This window comes from Eufriesea mexicana, unplaced genomic scaffold, assembly GCF_001483705.2.
Source record: "Eufriesea mexicana isolate 0111107269 unplaced genomic scaffold, ASM148370v2 scaffold474474847, whole genome shotgun sequence".
Classification (NCBI taxonomy): Eukaryota; Metazoa; Arthropoda; class Insecta; order Hymenoptera; family Apidae; genus Eufriesea; species Eufriesea mexicana.
Genome location: NW_016907894.1, coordinates 289,937 through 311,984, shown reverse-complemented (window position 1 = coordinate 311,984; position 22,048 = coordinate 289,937). Strand labels below are relative to the sequence as shown.

The 22,048-nt window shown below is 40.6% G+C and overlaps 1 protein-coding gene across 2 annotated transcripts in view; it reads left to right on the top strand.

Moving 5' to 3' along the window:
* The window catches only part of LOC108555350 (uncharacterized), a 42,699-nt gene extending 20,694 nt beyond the window's left edge, over positions 1-22,005 (top strand). Inside the window, exons 1-8 of one of the 2 annotated variants that reach the window (XM_017910971.1) lie at positions 4,669-5,370; positions 17,703-18,180; positions 18,945-19,426; positions 19,976-20,169; positions 20,604-20,914; positions 21,012-21,068; positions 21,179-21,358; positions 21,463-22,005. In XM_017910971.1, the coding sequence (XP_017766460.1) occupies positions 4,796-5,370; positions 17,703-18,180; positions 18,945-19,426; positions 19,976-20,169; positions 20,604-20,914; positions 21,012-21,068; positions 21,179-21,358; positions 21,463-21,504 (2,319 nt within the window). In that variant the 5' untranslated portion in view covers positions 4,669-4,795 and the 3' untranslated portion in view covers positions 21,505-22,005. Of the gene's footprint in view, positions 1-4,668; positions 5,371-17,702; positions 18,181-18,944; positions 19,427-19,975; positions 20,170-20,603; positions 20,915-21,011; positions 21,069-21,178; positions 21,359-21,462 lie in introns of those variants that run through there. The other variant, XM_017910961.1, reaches the window with a different exon arrangement.
* The last annotated feature ends 43 nt before the right edge of the window (positions 22,006-22,048 follow it).

Sequence of the window (22,048 nt, the reverse complement as noted above, 5' to 3'; positions counted from 1 at the left end):
AAATGTTTATTTTTATAAAAAAAAAAGTGGACGCGTAATAATTAATTTTTATGATATTTTCCAATATTAATCGCGAAATTTACTTTCGCGACACAAGAAAATTTTGAAAACTAATTGAATTCGTAAATCATATTTTATTCCCGTAAGTGTTTCGTTTAATTTTAAAAGTCCACAAAAATAAATAATACTAGTAAATAAAAGATATTCCTAGTTATTCTTTCGAAAAATTTATATTTTTATTGCTCATAGGTTCGTTGATATCATTCACCGAATTTAAAATTCCATTAATTCTTAGATAAATCGATATTTGCAATTAAAAATATATTTATATTAAACGATCAATTATTATTCTAAAATCTATTAAAATTACGAATACGTCTTAATTTCGTCTTCAAATAGCGAAAGCAAATTATTTGTTCCTTCTGACGAATATACTCGTCGTTGAATGGAAAACTCACTTTTTCATTACGAATATACGAATATGTCGAGTCAGAAACATCGAAAGGATTAACGAATCTCGATATAGTGATTCCAGTTTTAATCCGCCTGTATCAAAATTTCAAACGCCGTAACACCGGAAGATCGCCCTTAATTACCGCCCCTGATACTCTCTTTTAATCTACAATCTCCATAAAAAAAAAAATAAGAAATTCCACTAGAAGCATGCGTGAAGGATGATTTGGTGGAGGAGAAATTTTCTGGGAAATCAATTTTTCCGATCCTCCATTGCCCCCATTTATTTAGGGCGTACGTTGGTAAACGATACTAAAATATAACGGCAACAATCTAAGTAATTTCCGGAGAAACGAAGCCTTGGAAGTATTTAAGGTGTTGCAGAGGCGAGGGATGCCGTGTGCCAACATCCCCGTTGATTCCTCGCTCAATGCCAGATCTCCTCCCCTTTTTGGTCGCTTTTTCCTTCAAGCAGGAGGCTGACCCTCCGATCTTCTTGGACAAATACACCTTCGAAACTGTCCTAGAATCGTTACAGGCAACGCTTGGGCTCTAACTTTGTTCAACGACCGCGTTTCCCTTTCTTTTCCCCCTTTTTCCTTTGTCTTTTTCTCGCCGATCGATCACGATCGATCCGGATGATTTAATAGAGGACACCGATCCCGTGCCGGTCGGTTCGCAGAATTTTCTTGTATCCAGACAATTAACCGGACTTATTGATCGTGCAGTGCAATACAGTTTCGGTTCGGTTACGATCGAACGGGGTCAAGTTCTCCTTCCTTTGTGCCACATAAGATGCCATGAGAACCTGATTAGCGGGAACAGGAGAGAAATAGTAGTGCCTCCGACGATACGCAACAGAATTTCGTCGCAACAGCGATAGTTGGTGCGTAGAGCAACTATATCGATGTCCTTTGGCGCATAGGAACCCCGTACGCCCTGCGCATCCTCTAGAACCCTTACTTCCGGAAGCATATTTGAACAATACCGCCATCTCGTATAAACACAATACAGTTTTGGATATTTCCTCCTTTTTCCGAAAAGTGGATATCCGATTTATTTTCTACTCGAAAGTTTTCGAAATTATAATTATTAAAAATTCATAAATAATTGAAAAAAATGTTGTTATTAAATAAAATAAAATTCGTTTTTATTTAAGTATCGTAAAATACCTTACTTCAAATTTCGTTGTAAATTTTATTATTGCAAAATATCGTAAACTATATAATTACTATATTCTGTATTTTATATTCCATAGCAATATTTTATTTCATCGTAAAATTATATTTCTGTTTAATTATATTATAGAAGATTTACACTTATATTCTTCTGTACGAGAAAAATTTATAGGTTATGTACGGAAAAATTCGAAACAGGATGAAATTAGCTTTGTAATATGCATATAAAGTGTAGTGGAAATTTGTGGGCTGGTGGTGCTTTAAACTATTTTCAATTCCGATTACATTTGGTCACGGAAAATTAAATTCCGTAACGCACAGGAGGCGGAACTCTTTGTTCTCCGTTACTTTCATTTGGCTACGAAATGGCGTCTTCCGCCTTGTTCGCCAAGGCGTTAAATCCATCGAATTCCTTCGTTTGCAGGAATCTACGCAATCTCCATTCATCCCGGTCTTAACTTGCATATTTTTTCGTTACAATTAATTCCGGGCGCCATTGCCGGGGATAAAGGCGAACGTACAATGTGCGATAATTTCCATGCGTGAAATATGCCTGTAGGGAGAACGAACGTACGAAAGGCACGTGCACAGGGCACGCTCGAGTTGAGGTTAGGAACCACCTCGATGTATTCTAGTCGGGCGGTCGTTGAATTAGTTAATCAAAGCCTGGAGGTTATGGAATATTTACATTTTCAAAAGTATACTATTTAAAGTAAAAGGAATGCATAGCCACGTATGACGCCTTCGGAGAAACGATTAGATATTCGGAGAGTTCGATCGACGGTTCCATCGCGAGTGCTCCTTACTGCAATCGAACTTCTCCGTTTCGACTATTTTTAGAAACGCTCTCCTATAGGACGCTCTACGTCTCGTCAAAGCCCTTTCGTAACGGAGCGAAACGTTATGCAATTTTCCGTGGTGGTTCTCAGCAGCGAGATCCAACGTTCCTACATAGACGTATAAACCCGCTAGAAAAGGACACGTATACTTCTTCGATGACGAGCATCCAGTGAGACACGAATTCGACGTATATATATTGTGGAAGTACATAGAAAAGCAAGATCTGTGACAATTCTCTTAACGCGTGTTTGCCCGATGCACAATAGTGGCGGCAGCGGCAGCAGCAGCAGCGGCAGCGGGTTCAGCGTGTTCGCAGACAAAGCGAAGCATTCGTGGGGATGAAGAGAAAAAGAGCGCGTAACCTAACGCCCCTGTGAGGACCAGGTCGAGGAAGCGCAACGTGACTGAAGGAGAAGGGTCTAGCGCGAGGGGTGGTGAGGAGAGAGGAGATCGGTAGCGGTTGGTTATACCGGATAACAGAGGCAAGGAGGACCGCGTGGTTCGAGGGGTGGCGAACCCCTGAAGGACCCTAGTCGGTAGCGGTGACCTCCTCCCTCTTTTTCCCTGTCTCCCTGGTCTCTCTTCCTTTCCAACCCTGCCCCCTCCACGGTACTCGTCATCCCTGCCGCGTCGGCACCGGAGCACGATCATTGGTTCACCGGTTTCACGCAGACACGAGGAGGCACACGCAGCTGCCACTGGCTGTCTCTTGTTCCACGGCCGGACCCGATCGGCCAGTCCGGAGGAGAAGCAGCGCGCGTGCAGTAGTTAGCACGCTGTCTGTCACGCGTGATATATACACGGTTCTTTATTACGATCGCGTGTACACATCGGTAGTTTTATTCCTTTTCCAACGTGCGAGCATCCTCCCGGGAGCTACAACGGTCCGTTTCCGTTCTTCCGTTCGTCATCGGTTACGAGAAGACGCGGCTGCCCCTTGGTGCTCTCTCGTGACTACCACGAGTCGTACGTACACGAGTTCGGCGATTTTCGTGTACACTCGTCGACGATCGTCGCTCAGCTACCGTCATCCGTCGCCATCTTGACGGTCCGCCCACCAATCAACGTCACGATCACGCAGCGCTGATCGTCACGAACGGAGAAAGGTACACGAGGCGACACCTTTCGCCGACAGCGCGGACCCGTCTCTCGCACGTGTCGCGGAAAAAGACGTATGCGACACGCGCGTTTCCAATCGCCGTCTTGTTGCTGTTGCTCTTTCTCTAATTTACAACCCCCACCCTTGTGTGGTGGACGGTCGATTTATACGAGGCGCGCGACCGCGTGTGCGTGTGACGTTTTGAATTTGAGTCGCGAGGAAGTGGTGGCGTCTGCCGGCAGGCCTACGCACACATCGTTTTTCGGTACTCCGCCGTCTGTGCTCCCTTTCCCCCTCCAGCCGTCTCTTCTCTCCTCGTCTCTTTCGCTCTTTCGTCTCCGGTCCCCTTCTACGTCGCTAGCCACAGTTCGCAGGGCGTCGCACGCAGGGCGGTACCGATGCCCTTTCGACCTCCCGCGGTCATCCAGAGTACGCAAGAGTGCTTCCGTTGCGCGACCATCTCATTGTCGATTCTCACGTCCGCTACATCGTTACGAACATTTACGCTCGAAACTCTTCTCTCCGTGCGACCGTCGTCCTTTCGGAACACTTTCCTTTTTCCTCTCGCGTCGCACACGTGTCATTTCGCATCGAAGATACCGAAGAAGAAAGATCCAACGGATCCAACGGAAAGCGATCAAACGATTTGACCGTTACGTTTCCATTTTTGCCGCGCTTTCCTGTGCTAGTGTGTGTCCGTGTACGTGCGTGGATCCTTGCACACCCACGTGCGTCTGTTTTGAGTATCGAAGTGTCACTGATTGCTGGCAAACGACCGACCCAGCCGGCAAAACGCATCTAGTCACGCGTTCGCTACCAAAGCAAACGAAGCTCGTGCTACGACCTTCGTCGACCGAGCATCGTTTCGAGAATTATTTACTGCGAAGGAGAAGACGAAGAGAGAAACTATCGTGTGGGTCGAGACACATCTGTTCCGACCGGAAGACTGCTTACCGACGCGTACATCGATCGCCAGAAACAAAGGATCGCTACCAAACGCCCACTTATTCATCCAAAGAATACAGTTTCGTGTCTCGTCAATTATGAACAACGTTGGTGCGCGAATCGTGTGACGTTGCGGAGATGGATTGCCGACTACGATCAAATCTCTAACAGTATCACCGAGGATGTCGTAGAGACGTTATCGCACGTTACTTCAGTGTGCGTGAGACCGTGTGTGCGTGTACCACTCGATACGAAGGAGACAACGGATTAAGAGGTTAGGATGCCGCAGTGCGCCGTGGCTACGTGCCGCAACAGTCATCGTCGAACCCGCGGTCGTCGTATCCGCTACCATCGATTCCCCCAGATACCGGAAGTGCGTTCACGATGGGTGCGCGCGTGCGGTCGCGTGCCCCTCTCGAACGGCGAGATACCGTTCAACATACAAACTGCTCGTATATGCTCCCTCCACTTTACGAACGATTCTTACGAGAAGGATATGGAGCACCTTGTGCTCGGTCTTCCCGTGCGCAGTAGGCTGCGTCGTGGTGCTGTACCGACGATCGGCGTGCCGGTGAACGTGCAGCCGGTCACCAAGATGCTGGTCGAGGACGCGAAGCGCTCCCTACTCAAGGTCACCCATGCTAAAATGCTAACCGGCCAGAAAGTGATCGGCAACAACGGTCTGCCTGACAGTAAGCAGCAGCACCATCAGCCGGCCGCGGAAAGGCGGCAGCAGCAGCAGCACCACCACCACCAATACCAACAACGTGCCAAGAGTGGCAATCAAGTGAACCAGGAGCAAAAGATGGCGGGCATCGACGTACTGCTTGCCCTCGGACTCAAACCCGCGCCACGGTGAGTCGTTTTCACTCGGTCCAAACAATTGCGTTCTCAATAAAGAATTCGAGGACGAATCTGGTACCGGAAGTGATAAGATTCTCTTTCCTTATCTATCGGATTATTCCGTTTTTCTTTCGTATTCCTCGAATAGACATTACGACTATTATCACTGGAACATCTTTTATTCCTCCTTCGAAAATTTAATGGAGATTTTGAGAAGTTTTTGGATTGGAAGTTTAAATATCCTGCTTTTTGGGGTTTCTAAGTCAAGAATTTTATGGTAAAGTGATCGTTTATGGTCGAAGCTTACTCAATCGAGTCGATAAACATGGACTGCTCGATCGGAATGGAAACGTTCGAGATTATGATGTTTAGCGAGCGCGGCAACACCACGAAGACCTTCGGCGCGACCTCTGGTGTAGGAACGACGCATTGATCCACACTCTCGGATCACTCGAAACTCTCGTCGTTTTCTCTCGGTGTAGAGCAACAGAAACTATAGCACCGCGGAGAAACTCGATGGCTCGGGTTTCCACGGTTTCTTCTTCAGGCCTGTAGTTTCAAGGTCACGCCTCAAGGTCGCGCGTCACCTCTCGACGAAATATCGATACCCGCGTTCGATTCCACGATAATCGATCGATTCGATATTTCTGCGATAATTTTCTACCATGCATACAGATACGAATTTTCAATTCCCAACGGCAGAATGAAAATTAACGCTGCGTAATGAGCGACATGATAGTTACATAATTTTTTACGTGCACAAAATAGCTATTACATGATTACAGTTAGGAAGGTCTCGTTAATTTTTCTGCGGCAATGCGATTCGATCGCGAGCCTGTTGCTGCAGGAAGGAGAGTACGAGACTGTGTTCCTGCAATTTCGTTTCGAGGTCATTATAAAAATTAATATTTCGATCGTTTTTTTTAATTAAACGAAGAATTTTTAATCGAAATCCTCGAGACGAACGGTTAATACATCTAAATTCACGAGAAAATCTCGCAATTACCAGCGAGATTCGTTATCGCACTTACAAGCATGAACGTAAGAGTACACTGTACGTATACTCGGTAGAGCGGCGGAGGCTACGTAGGTGAGCGAATTGGAGAACGCGTGAAAGACACGGAGGAACGTCTTTCTATGTACACCACGGTCTACCATCCCGCGTTGACCAATGAAATCCTACATCTTTATCATTTCCCCGACGCACGTGCAGATAATGCAGATAATTCTTCAACATCTGTCTTCGTTTTAAACTCTTCTTCGACGTCTTACCCCCTCCAGTTGTATGCTCTCATCCTTTTCGTCTCTTTGTTTTTTATGTTGCAGCCGGCCCATTGATAAAAGTACTTTTGTTTTTATAAACAGATAATTCGTATCTACTGGAATTTCATTTTACGCACATTTGTTGATTCTTTTTCTTATTTTCCTCACGCCGAAGAAATAGAGATTGCATAAAATGTATTCCCTTTTTTTTTATTATTATTATTTTGGTTCGATGGGATTTTTATTTTTTTCAGTTTTTCTTTTTCCTTTCTCTCCTTTTTCAAAACAGGAGGGTACATTGTAGGCTAATCTAAAAGTCGAAGAGCGCTCCAGTGTTGAGAACCAAGGACACGAACAGTCCGTTATCGATGCTGAGAATCGTTATCGGTTGGGTCACGATCCAAAATACCGATACGTGTAAATACCTCTGGGTCTCTCGTAAAACATTCTCTACTATATTTTACCTTAAACCTTCCACACGTACCATAACATCAGCCATTACACGTAAATCTATTCGCAAATCTGATATCACCAAGGACGTGTATCTATTTTCTCCTTCTCAATGTCAGCTTCTTTCGTTTCAGCGTTATTTAATTGGGTAATTTCTAATTCGCTAATTCCTCCTCAGCTGAACACGGTATTACGTAAACGAGGTTCACCGGCTAAAAATAAATTTAACAATGTACCAAAATAACATATACCTGTTCTAACATTCGCATAATCCACTGAAAAATTGTAACCATTTTTAAATTCCCAACGACGTGTCCAAACGAAATTTCATGATTCTTTAATGGTCGGTTCGATCCATGCCAGTGGCGTGGATCGCGAGAAATAGGTGGAAAGAGGTGGAAAGAGCCGGCATAGTTCACAGGATGACCCGGTGAAATGGTAGAGTGTCGAAAATCGGTCGGTTGGACAGAGCGAGAGAACGATCGGCGACGATCCGACCATCTTTGGTGCACAAACAGTCGACCAGGGTCGGCTCCGCGACGGCGATTTGACCTACGAGCGACCTCGGGCCGAGAATCGACCGTCCTCCTTTCGTCATTCCACCTCGTGATATATCGTCGTTTCTCGTAGAACGCCGCGTGATCTTATGTGGAAAAGGCGCAGAACCGGGCACGAGTTTCACGGCTATCTTCGTCTCGGTCTGTCTGCACGTCCTTGGGCGTGCAAGGTTCGTCCGAGGAACCATTTGCATCATGGTCCTCCAACGGGACACGTGACTGGTTTCGGGAATTCCAACGCGGCCAGAGCGATTTTTATTACCGTTCATCCTCTTAAATTAAACACCGCTGTACCCGCGCGCCGAGCACTGCATTTTGCAATTTCAACGACCGAAAACATTAATGACCCCTCTACGATCGTTATCTGTTCGCTGATATTTTCAAAGGCACGCACAAGTACGTTCACCTCATTATCGCGCGACTGTGGCGACACGTTTTAATTTCGTTACTGGATTAACGCGCCTCGCGTATACGCTGTACCAGCGTGGCATTTCTTGTAGCCAGTTGCCTCTAAGCCGAGGCCATTCTTTTTTCTTCGCCATGGAATTTGAAGAATCGATCGTTTACGCGAAATTAACCGTCGCTTTTTACGCGAAGGTAGCTGCGATGCCCGAGTGGTCTTAACGGCGTAGCATTGATAGTACAGTGTCGCCGCGCGCGACGTTGCGGCGTATTTCGGAAACTCGACGGTCGACGATACTACGGGCGGCCGGATATTTTTTCTAACCTGTATCTGTTGGTTTATCGCGCACCGCGGAGGCGAGTCGAATTTTTTGCTCTTGTTTGCTCGGATCGACAAGAAAAACACGAAAATTCGACCGAAATCGTACGACAGCTATTGACGTGGGCGATAACGGAACTTTGGACTAGTCTAGACCTGGCTTAATCTAATTCGACCTTTGACCGATGCAGCAGCGCTCGAGAAAGGCCTTCGCGGTCAGGGACAAGATGACCGGCTGGTTTCTGGCAAATGCACCTAACCTTGCCAGCCTATCTCCCGAAATTCGAGTCGCAGCGTCCTTTTCGACCGGCCATCTCGCGGCAGTTTCTTCGACCAACCGCTCGACTCACTCGGCGTTAAAAAATTCATACGCCAGAGCCCTCTATATATACTTCTCTCTCAGTCGATTATCCTTACAGTCTCCGATCGCAATTTAAAAACAATTCGAAATAATTTCCTGGCACATCCAACCTCTCGTAGTCTTTTGTTCCTTCCTCCTATTCCAATCCAAAATGGCGACTGATTAGCCACGAAAGGTAAGACGGTTGGCCAGTGTTCTTTTAAGGGCACGAGATCCTTCCGAGGGAAGGAGAGACTCAGGCTCGACTTGGTTTCGAGGAAAGTTTCGCGTAACCTCCACGCGCGCGGTTCACCAACGCGTTCGAGAACGTCCTTGGCGCTCAGGGACACCTCGAGCAGGCGAGAACGCTCCTCCGATCGTCAGCGTCCGCGAATTAGGTCGAGAGGAACGTAAGCGGGGCGGGAGAGCACGTTTTCTCGTAACCGTTCGATGTCAATAATAATAGCGCGAGTCTCACTGGCATCGAGGTTTCCTCCTTCGTTTCCTCGCCATCTCGGTATCCTCTGCTTCCTCCGTGGTGTCTTCCGGAAATTCCTGGTACATTGGGTGATGTCAATTTACTAAAATTGGATACGACGTGCCAACCGATAGAAACTCGCATCACGATTTTACGATCGTTGCTTCGTAATTGTACATCGGTGCTCGCTTAATTGTCGCATCGGATTTTGCCCGCTTAACTGTCACGCCTTTATCCCGACCAGTTCTCGGAACTTTCTCCTATTTTATTTACTATAAATCTTTCTCCTCGAGATAATACCCGGTTAACTATCGCGACACAAGCGGGGAGTGCGACAGTTAAACGAGCAGCACGAATAGTAGCGGTATATCCTGAAAAAATCTGTTTGAGATTATATATATACGTATAGCTTTGGGTTTTGCTATAGTCTGGTGTATAAAGCTGGCAAGCCTATGTTTATATGTTTTTAAATGGATAGTAGGAATATTTATAACAAAAACTTGTATCGGTTTTTAGCCTTCCTAATATTTGGATAGAATTCTTAGAGAACGAAGAGAAGAACCGAAAGTAGGCTAAACTTGAATTGTCTCTCTTTATTATTTTACCTTCCCTAACCTCAATGTTGTAAAATGGACCGACCGAAGCGCGGTTCCACGATGAAGGTCGAAATTGTTCTTTTCCCCCTTTTTTTTTTTTCCGGCGTGAAAGTCTTTCCGATATGCTCGAGAGCGAGAAAGAAGAGTCTCCCTCGTAACCATTCGATGTCAATAATAATAGCGACTTCGACAGTGCAGAGGTTTCCTTCTTCGTATTCTTCCCCCACTAGCGTCGCGAAGTCGACCTTTCCGGCGTGTCTTTCCGCGGACTATGTGTTGCTTACGTCGGCTTGTACCGTGTTATTATTGCTCCAATTTACAATTTTAAAATATACATCTGTTTTGTACATGTATCTTTTATATCCATGCATGTATTATTTATTTATCTTATAAATCACAAAATAGGTGGAAATATGACAGTTTGTTTATTCGAAATCTTATTAAATATTGCGGCCATATTGGAATGTTATCGTCCGGTTTATTATATTTCATCTATATGTACAGTCTGCTACTTCCTTACGGGTACAGCCAGGTTGCTGACTTTGGCGAACGAGTGCAACCGACTCTGACGATTTATTTTTCCTCGTGTTGCGTATAATCCGTCTCCCGTGTACATCAACGAGAGGTACTAGTATTATCGTAATAATTACAGCTATTAAGGAACGCGACTACGAGGAAAATTTTTTCCATAAATTTATCAAGACGTTTCCTCTTTTCGCATCGTAAGGATTACAAATTCATTAGCATTCGCAGTACCGATGAATATATCCGGAGGAGATGTACCCGAGGAACTAGAAGTTTCCACGCAGGGCTGTTATTAATTTTTAATTTTACGCTGTTTGGACGTATGGAGGAAGAATGTAGGAAAAATTCTATTTTAAGTGGAAATATCGCGTCTTAATCGCGCACGCAAACGACAATGTTTGAATAGGACCATAACAGCAGCAACAACCTCGAATAAAACAGGGAGGTAGTAGAGGACAGTAGGAGGAGACGGAGGACGAAAGCGCGCGCTCGGTCGCAAAGAAGAAGTAGGACGCCGCTGCAAGGTCCCCTGGCAAGCGTTTAACCTAACCTAACCTAGCCCAATCTAGGCGCGGACGCACACGCGCACGCTTCTATCTGCTTGCCCCCCTCTAGCCACCGCATTAACCGCGGCAACCCCACCTAAGCCGGTCGACCTGCTGCACTCCGCTCTCTCCCTCTTGCCATCTCTCTTTCTCTTTTGCTATATCTTCACGTTTCTACTACGATCTGTCTTTGTCGTTTGGACTTCTGTTCGCACTCGACGGTATTCGCGGTACTCGCGCGACTCATAGTCGGTTAGACGTCCTTCGTCTAACCGTAAATGCGCGAAAACAGGCTCCGCGTTCGAGGAGTGTGTATACGCTAGCGGTTCTTGCACGGTCATAGAACTTTCGTCCGTGAAACGTGGTAGTGGCTTTAGAAGCTGCTTCGGAGAAAGCGATGAAAAGGGTTACGCGATTCCAGTCACCGGCTTACCAACCGCGGTAACCGTACTCGAACTTCACTCGTTTCGCGACCCGCAATGCGAGTTCTCTCGTGTCGAAAGGATTCTTTTTCTTCACGATAGACGAATGACCTTTCATGACCTTTGCCGTTTTACCACCCGTTGTAAAGGAATCGTCGTGTTGCGATAGTGAGTGGCAAGTGGCGAGTGTCTCGGGCAAAGACGCGAAGCGCGGACGATTGGCTGCGATCGGCTCCGATCGACTACGTCCGGCTATCTCCGGGGGAGGGGGGCCGAAGAAAGAAAGGATCGTCGTGACCGGCGAGCGGCAACGCTCGGTGAAAAGTGCAAGTGGAGTGTGAACGGTGCATGCGACGTGTGTTCATGCCACTTGGTTCCTGTGTCAACGGTTTCTCGTAGCGAGAGCTGATTTTTTTCGCGGGTGTACGCCGCTCGATTCCTCGTGAACCTACCTCTCGATCTGGAGGCTTACTTTCGTGAAGATGTAACAATCTGCTGCTCAACTTTTCCGATATATACGTCTAACGTACGTAGATTAACGCTTTACGTATAAAAGTCTAATTTACGCGTAGGTTAGGGCACATAAATCCATGTACCGATTTCAGGTGTTTCGTAAAGTTTGAAGGAGTTATATCAGTTTGACAGTTCACTGAAAATTTTCAAGCCTTTGTTTCGTGTTTTACCTCGCTCTGCGAGCAAAACAAACTACGAAACAATTGCAACGTTAACTCTATCGATTGTTTTCTTTCCTTTGACATCTTAATTGTGAAAGTTGCCATCTCGTGACCGATATAGGAACCAGTTACAGCTCGTGTTTCATCTTGATTCGTGACAGTGATTACCATACTGGTTCGAGGAAAATGCTAGTTGCATGGAGTTATTTAAAGAAAATTTTAATTTTGCTTTTGTGTCACATTTTCGTTCCTGTGATGTACAATGCGGTAACGTCCTATGGTTTCTTCGAAATTTACTATATTCTCTGTGAAAGTACACGGTTCGTTCAACTTTCAGTGCAAGCAGTTCGTGATTAGTTTTAATGCGTTTGCTTAAAAAAGGCGTTTCCATAACCTCAATACTTTTCGTAAATCCGTAACATCGATAGTATTCTCTCCGTGACCTCGATTATGCGATCGATATTAATCCTGTCGTTATTCTCTTTTGCATCGACTGTGTGAAAACGGTTGGTAAGGGGGGAAGGCTTAACATTACAACACATACCGCTATTTTATCCGTTCGTTGCGTTAAATTAACATCGAAATTAATGCCAGCGATTGTATCGGGGTGGTGTTTATGTTCCTTCTTTCCTGGGGACGCGGCTTTTTCTAGTTTTAACGCTTGTTCGTTCAGCCAGAAGATTTCAATTACCGTTTGCCGGCCGGTTTCGCTTTCTCCTTCGCTTTCGCTATCGCTACAACTAAACAACTCTACGGTCTATTACTGTTTCGCGAGGCCAAGGAAAGCGTGAAAGGTATGACACCCCAACGAAATACGAATCCTTTAATCAGTGCAGTACAACGTGGTTTGCCGTCCGTTTCCCCACTGTATCAGCGTTTCCTAATAAATTCTTTACAATTATTCCGACAAATTTTTTTCAATATTTCAAATGGAACATTTAACGTTGGCAACCATGACAGTGTATAGTAACATTCTAGTGACACGAAGTAAGTATATCACCGAACTTAACATGAGTTGTTGAGTACTTGGAACTGAATTTTGGAAAATATCGTCGGCGAAATATTTGAGGTTGGAAGTGAATTATAGGTTATGTTAATTTTTTTTATTTATTTTCTGCTATTATACAGTATTAATGATCAGACGATAAAATATTTTGTGCATCTATTTCCGTGTTAGGAAAGAATTTTGTTTTACGAGGATTTTTTAACGTGATTTCTGAAATCATTAAGGTTAGGTTTACATTTGGTCACTACTATTTCGAAAACGAACCAGGCTTGCATTTAATATTAGATCGGTAGGATACTATTCATAGGTGACGTTTATGATTGTTTCAAGTACACTAGAAAATTTATAGTATCATTTTGCACGGGTAATTGTTAAAGCGAACGTTATCTGATTATTGGCGGGTCCACGAATACTGAAAACGAAAGTCAATACGGCCAGTAACCACCTGTTACATTCTGCCTGGAAAAAAAGAATGCATGAGAAAATAACAGTAAAATAAGTGCCATGACCTGAATCATATTTTCGAATTCCTGACACATTAGGATGCATTATTTACATATTTTACTAACAAAAATACAATCTAGGGAATTTTTATACGACATCGAGAGCGTGTTACTACAGTAATTGTTTCTCGAAGAATCCTAGTTATAAAAATTAAAAAGTGACCAGAAGTGATAAAATTAAAGTAATTACAACTAAATAGTTAACTAACAACGCTCCAAAATTTGTTTAAATTACTATTAACAACAATTACAACTTATAACCCCAAACTTAGCTGCGTTTATTAAAAAATTTAGTAACGTAATTTATACAATGTATTTTTGTTTTGCACTAGAATGTTTAACCGCTTGAAAATCGTTTTAAATTCGTATTTTTTATTCGTACATTGAAGATGCGTAGATAGAGATGCAATTGCAGGCGTTAATAGAATTTTTAATCATTTGTTTTCATCCTTGAATTTTGTTTACGCGTGTAGAAATCGCAACAAAAATATTTGTTGTGTCAATAATAAAATTACGGTTAAGGTAACAGCGTGCGAGATGATTAGACAAATTAGAATTAGCGGTAATCCTTTTATTCCGATCGAAAGTCTCGAAGACTCGAGGAAGAGTTCGAGGGCTCTTCAGAATTGGTACCGCGAAACCTATATCCGCGTCTATAAAGTGCAGTGAACGCGAGCGGGTGCAACGAACTTCGTTTTCCCCCTCTTTTGTCTTCTCTTTCTACCGCCCTGTCTCCCTCTCTCGCGTGCAATTTCCCCCTCTAAGGCCTCTTCCCCTCTTGCAAGTAAGCACACAAGCATCGCGTCTCTCGTACCAAACCAGACACAGGCGTAGCCTCGAATTTTGGACGCTTGTACGATCGTATTTCATCTGTTCTTACAATGTTTATTTCTCGTTTAGCGATCCGTCCTTTGACGTCGAGCGACGCTACTAGTGATTTTGTAGTTTTGATGGCTGGCGCTAGATGGCACTGTTGCTGCTATTCTTTTAATATTATAAAAGAATATTTCCTATTCTTGACGCGAGTAGTCTTCTTCACGCTTTCCTTTATGATTCAATTAACTATTCATGATATTATACTTTTATAATAGTAATATTTCTAAGGATAGTAATAGTAATACTTGTAAAACTGTAAATAGTGACATATTTGAAAGTAAAAGTACCACTATTTAGGTTAAGTGTATGTACTTTGAATTTTTCGAAATTATGATTTTTTTTTTCAATTTGAATTAAATATAAATACGTTATTGAAATACCTCTAAGGCAGAGTGGCATAAGGTTGCAAATTACCACTATGCAACTTTTGATCTGCAATCTTCTATTGTTACGCGCGAGAAAGTTGAAGAAAGGACAGAAACATGTAACAAGAGTAGTTTTCTAGAAATAAGTATGTTAACGCTCACTTTTATCGTATTTATTAATTCTCTTTATATAAGAGGTCCTCGTTCAAATAATTTGGAATTCATATGCGATTAATTTGCATACTAGCTATTAAATATCATATTAATCAAAATTTTATATCGCATCATAAAAACTGTAAGGATGTCATTATTCCGTTGAACATATTTGGAACCACATGAACATTTTATCACGCACACTTCCTCATCTATTAGGTTCATAATTTAATGCCGATAAATATTTTATCACGCAGACTTTCCCACCTATTAGATTCGTGATTTAATACCCAAATATATTTTTGAGAAACAGAGACCTCTAGCCTGCGTGAAACTTTCCATTTTTCATATCTGTTTGTTTTGTTTGCTTTAGAGCTATAATCATAACCTAAATCTCCTCCGTGTTACTATCTTCGCCAACCACCGTAACAAATTTTTTATAACCATTCAAATTTTATTACAACACCTCTCCGTTGTAATTACAGTAAAAATAATCACGTATAAATATAATATTAAAATACCTCGAAGTTCATAGTTCACTATACTTAGTTGCCTATCATCGATAAAAAATCCATGGTTAACTCTCTACGTTACCAAGATATTTAAAACTCTATAAACACTCGCAATAAATAAAAATAGACGCTATTAAATGGCACGTATATGATGTACAAATAATTTCGATTTGTTCGGGTAAGGAACAGGTAAATGTGAAAGATACGTAAACACGGTGGAATTCGTGTTACGTGGTAAGGTAACTTACTAACTTATCGATAATTCATATATCGATGTTTTCCAAGATACGAGAAGAGAGGAACAGTGAGGATGCGATTTAAATTTACTAGTACTACAGCTATATTTTTTGCATAACTACTCGTAAATCGTAGAGAGTAGATACGCTCCTGCGGAGGAGCGGTCTCTCTTGGAAGCAGGCAGTGGAGCGCATGGGAGGCGCGAAAGCGTTAACCCCACTGTGTGGTCACCTTCTATTCTAGTGCGCGTGTAAGCGTGCCTCTTGCTGAGGGTAAACGCAAAACGGCCATGCACGCGTTGCGAAGACCACCGTGGGTCATCTTCGTCGTGGGAGCAACCCCACTTTCGACGCGCTCATCCGCGTCCGAATATCGATCGACGGCACCGGAGTCAGAAATGCTTCATAGATTTATGTTATAGATTTTACGTGAATCGGGAACGCAGTTTATCGTTTTGAGGTTATGTTGTTGGGCCAATTGTACCAGAGGAATTCTGTTTTTATTTGTAACGTCATTAAACAGGTGGTACGGAGATGGGAAACTCGGTCGTGTAACGCTGATGTTATTTAAAATATTTATACAGTTACATTTTGGATAATGGGTCTTAAAATATGAAAATCGTGTTATACGTATGCATATATCCGATACTAAGGTATGTGATGCTATAATGCTGTAATAGCGTATGTTGTACAGGATACATTATGTGGCAGGTATAAGTGCTATGAATTAAACATTACATTATCAATAGGAGAAATGCGCTCACTCCATCTGGAAGAAATGATTAGGTCTATCTTCCTATAATTAATTCATGGATAATATAATGCAAGAACACATTTTACCTATTTCTAATTTCTACAGATAAGGTTAAGTCTCGGTTGTCTATGAATGGCACATATAATTATATATACGTTTAGGAAAAGCATAAACAAATTTAAGATAAATGTGAAGTACACTTTGATCATTAAATAACTAGTATAATTAGTTGTTAATTGCAAATAATATTTGTATACATAATTGTTAAACTTAACTTGGAATTATAGGTTTTTATCTCCATTATCTTTTATCTTTTTTGAACGTTACAATAATTTATAGTTAAATACAAAATAGTTTTAGAATTTATACTCCTATATGATATTTGATAATTAATAAAATATTGCAATAATTTAATAATTCTAAAATTATTATTATATTTCTATACCAGAAAATGTATATTACTTTATTTGGTGTAATTCATAAATATTAGTTATAAAGTTAAAAAATTGGATAGATTTTTAATAAAAATTTTATTTAACGCTCTTGAACAGGTGTCAGTACATTTTTATCTGTAATGTATGTATACTTAGTTCGGCTAGGTTATCACTCAAGTTAGGTTAGGTTAGATTCGGTTAGGTTATGTTATGTTATTACTCAATATCTTTTAATTCGTCTTCAATTTACTTCAGTTTATTTATAATATGATTAAAAAATTTTGAATAAATGTATTTCTATAAAAGTTAATGTTTAATAAAGATAATTTATTGAAGTAAATCTCTGACGTTCGCGTTATATAATGAAAATAGTACATTTGTTGGACTCACCTAAGAATCCTTTATGCAACACGGCTAATTAAAGTGTTATTTCAAATGTATAACCGATATGTATACACGGTGTCGCGAAAATGATAATATAGAGGCATACCAGATGTTTTCCATTGAACGTCCTTGGACTTAGTGACAACTATTTTCCATCCAAGGTCAAAAGAAACTTTACAAAGCAGTCTTATCAATTTATCAGTACCATCGTTGCAAACCGGATGTTTACAATCCGAATAATCTTCTAATGAATAATACATCACTTCTCTTCTATAATCAATTTCAAATATTTAAACAATTTTAGCATGTAAAAAAAAAGTCAATAAATTATACTCATCGTATAAATCTGATATTCACTTACTTCTTTTTTTAACTACAATGTTAACGGAAAACAAAAAAAAAAAAAAAATGAAGGAAAAACTATGACAAGAAACATATAAAAGTATTATTTAGCAAGCCAAGTCTATCGAGTAGTACAAGGCCAACGGCATAAGCTATTCGAAGGGCACAGAGAATGCTTATTCATTCGAGAAAAAACATTTGTTTGCAGTTTGAACAAGATGCATGCAATGGAAGGTGCGGCTGGAAACGGGAAGAAGGTGGACTCGGCCGAAAAGACGAGGGATGACGAATCGTCGAGGGCCTCGCCGAAGGTTCCTCAAAATCAGCAGAATGGGGCAGCGCTGCCGGAGGAGACTGCAGCAGCTCCGGCTACTATCGAGTGTCTTCGGTCCGCGTCGATAAAGAAGGAACCTCTCTGCGATTCGGAACCGGAAGCGGCGAGCAAGAGCCTGTCGGCGGAAGCAGCGCAGCAGAAACCCGTAACATCGCGTTCCACTAAATCGGCAACGGAGGGCAGCAGGAAACGAAAGTCAACGGATGGACAGTTGTCTTCAAATGGAAATTCTACGCCGAAGAAATTTTGTATGGAGCAGAGGGAACAGTATATCTCGTCTCTCGTCGGCTGTGAGAAAGTTACCGCGGAGGAACTTGCTGCGAGGGCTGACCAACTTCGTGCCGAAGTTCAGGTATTTTTTTTTTTTCTTGAATTAAAATATGTAACTCGCTTTTGTTTTATAACGTTTATTTAAACTTCTAATTTATTTCTTTTTTTATTTTAGTGTTAAATAAAATATACTTTTTTTTAGTGGAGTTTCATTTGAGCATTGTTTACATTACCCAATTGTCAGCCAGATTTTGAAAGGATCATAAGGTATCCCAAAAATTTGGAAGAAGTTTCTAGCAAAATTTCATTATTACACTTAACTTTTTAATCATTTTTTAATATATACATAATCAGCGTTCGGTATATTATCTATTATATGTATCAATTGTATTAATATATATAATTAACATTAAATCTTATTGTACTAATAATTATCTGTAATAATTAAGAAAAATCAGATAATTGCTTTAAATGTTATTTAACATGTTATTTAACATAAGATAGCAATCTTGAACATCTACTGATTTTTATTTTTCAGAATGATTTACATTTTAAACAAATTTCACTGTCATGGTGAAAATACCACTTTATTCGTTTGTAACATTTTATTGTACTTGCATATTAATAAGAGGAACAAAAATAACTACATTAGCTAATTACAATTTATCCAGCAATATTAAATTCAATTTAGTTTAAATTATAATTTCAAAGTGCATCTGAAGCTCTTTAAAGATTTAAAATTTACTACATACCAGGAATAACAGGTGTTATCTAATATTAGGATAGTGTAATGTCCAAGTGTATTTTAGGTACTTAATTATTTCCGTTCTCATTTTTTGCGCACAGGCCCTAGACGAGTTAGCACGTGCCAAAGAAATGGAATGGAACGAGATCTTGAGCATGAGAAAGCTGAAGGAGGAAGCGTACCTGAGAATCGAGAGAAGGAGGCAAGTTATGGGATTCATGGAGGGCAACGGACAGCTAGCGGACACATTGCCACCAGCAAGTTTGGCGCTGGGCCCTGAATGGGAAAGCAGCGGTAACACCACTCCCGTATCCAAAGAAAAACTGAGCTTTGGCTCGAAGGAAGATCTGCCTGAAGAAAGTTCTCAGGATTCACCGGCGTTTAAAAAGGAAAAGGGCACGAAACAGGGCTCGCAACGTCAATCGACGCCACCCAAACAAGGTGGAGAGAATGGGCGAAAACAGACTGAAGCGCTTAGCCCAGAGAATAGACAAATTGGCGAAGGCCGTCAAGGTGCCATTGTCGATGTTAGGTCTATTATTGCTGATTACAGACTGAGGCATCCTGAAACGGTACCACGGAGGTGAGCGTGCGATATCAGTATGAGTCAGTAAAGTACACTACATTAACTGTTCCATCATTGCTAAATAGGTGAAACGTATGTGTTATAAGATATATATAAAGCAAGCTACACGCGCTTTTGTTACGCAACAGGTAGTTAGATATTTAAACCATTATTTCAGTATTCATCTGAATAATTTAATAACTTCTTACTCTTCAATTACTCACTTGTTTCTGTTTTTAATATGTAATATTTAATATGTATATTTTAATTACATTTATTTATGTATAATTTGTTCTGTGTACAAGTTGTATAAAGTGTACAACTTTTACTTCATATTTTATGTTTAAGCAAGGTGTAACTTGCAAATGTATTGTACTATTTTTATTTTATTATATTGTTTCCCTTTTAAAGAATTTAAAATATTAATAAAATAAATTCTAAATATAGAAATTTAAATTTAATATATATTTTTAAGAATGGGTTTATGAGCCATTAAAAATTTAGTTTATTTTTATAAGCATAATGTAACCAAAATTTATAAAATTTATATGCGTTTGATTGTTCCAGGGGTCGAAGAATGAGAAATTCGGTAAATGTTGGCCTTGGAGCTGGTGGAGCTATGGTTGAAACAGGGCACAATGTTGATTCAAGGCCATCTAGCACAGACTCTTGTAAAAGCAACTCAAATACAGTTGATCCTAATAATTCCATGAGCTTTAAGGACGTGCTTGTGCAGTTTGCTAAATTAAGCCAACAACAAGGTATGTTGAAGTAATCTTGAAAAATTAATATTAGAAATAAATTTTCTATAATTTAAGCTTTGCTTTCCTGTTAGTTAAATCTGCAAGCAAGTCCTAAGAACTAAATTTTTTATAATTCAAAGATGTAGGTGTATTTTTCTATTCTTTTTTTAGTTTAACTCAAGATACAGAAATAAAATTAATAATGAAATAAGTACAATTACAATTTCTTACTTCCTACAATTGCTTTAACGACTATACTATTATATAGAAGACTAGAAAAGTTCCTTGACACTGAAAAATAAAGAATAATGTAAATAGAATAACACCACTCTTCTACACTGCGGAAAAATTGTTTTAAAAGAGTTTTAATTCCGAGTTAAGAAATTAATTCTTTAATAAATTTTAAGTATCGAAAAAATAACTAATTTTTTTTTTATGTAAAATTGTTACAGGTGAACCTGTAAAAACGCCTCAAAATTATCCGGATGTGACGCTTCATCCTGTTGCACCATCTCCGGCACCACAAAATACCCCACCTCAACAGAGTGGTTCGTTGCTTCATGGAATTCTCACGAAATCACAATCTCCAAGACCTACTACTTTTTCACCTACTTTAGCTAGATTACTCACCGCACCTGAAAGAGAAAGGAATGCACCAACAGCCGCGTCCATGCCACAGCAAAGTGCGGCAACCCAGCACCTTTTGCAGACATATCAAGGCTCTAATCCGGTTTCTATCAGTGACCTCCTATCTTCTTCCAAGGTATTTTTTTTTTCACAAATGAAACATAATTTGTATTACATTAGTTTAATAAATTAATAATAGCAATATTATTTACCTTTGTATTATATACATGTAGGCTCGAACTGAAATAACGATAACACCAGTCATCAACACTCCGGTTCAATCTCATGTTGTAAGTGATAAATAAAGTAATAATAATAATGATAATAATTTATTTTTAAATATAATTTTTTATCATTCAAGTTAAATTTATGTATAAATATTTCATGGTTTTGTTTATAGGATGATGTTGAAGAAGAATCAGCAGTAATTGAAGATAGAGAAACTCGTATTTCTTCAGGCGGTAGGGATGCTAGAGAGGATAGAGACAGTCCGCCACGATGCCAAGGATGTCACGAACGTGTAGCTCAGTTCGTATGTGCTGGCTGTGGTCATCAGTGGTACTGTAGTCGCGAATGCCAAGTAAGATGAAATTCACTTGTGTTGAATTTTTAATTAATTTCGTTCATAAAGTAAAATGATTATATTATATTATACTAATTACCAAAATAATAAAAAAATTTTAGGTTGCTGCGTGGGACGAACACTCAGAAGTGTGTTCTGGTTAAGGGACGAGCACGTATTAATCTAAACCTCGTACTCGTTGTATCAAGTTACATACCCTTTCAACTGAGAATGAATCTAGTCAAAAAAGAACGGCCAAGAATATAACGCGTTTTGAGTACGATAAGAGGAAAGGTGGAACATTAAGAGAGCAGTGTATATTTTTAAGGACTTTCAAATATGTTTAATCTGTAAAAAATAAGTTTTGTTTCATAAAAAAGAGAATCGCAAAGATAACGGCGTTTCTTGTAAGAGATGAGTATTTACGATGAGAGTGAAAATATGAAACTCCGGGTATTTCGACAAGATTAGGATTCAAGTTGAAACGATCGTTGCTTCACTGTAATCACCGCGTTGCTTTTATTCGTTATCAGTACTGAACGATCGTGAGTCTTCATTGAGACAAATAGAGAGTATTAACCCTGCTGAAATTAAGCATTTAACGTGTATCTTCCAAAGGACAAACTGTTTGTGAGATTCCTAATGTAATAGGAATTCTTGATGGATATAAACATTCGTAACAACTTCGTGTATCAGATACTTTTTTTT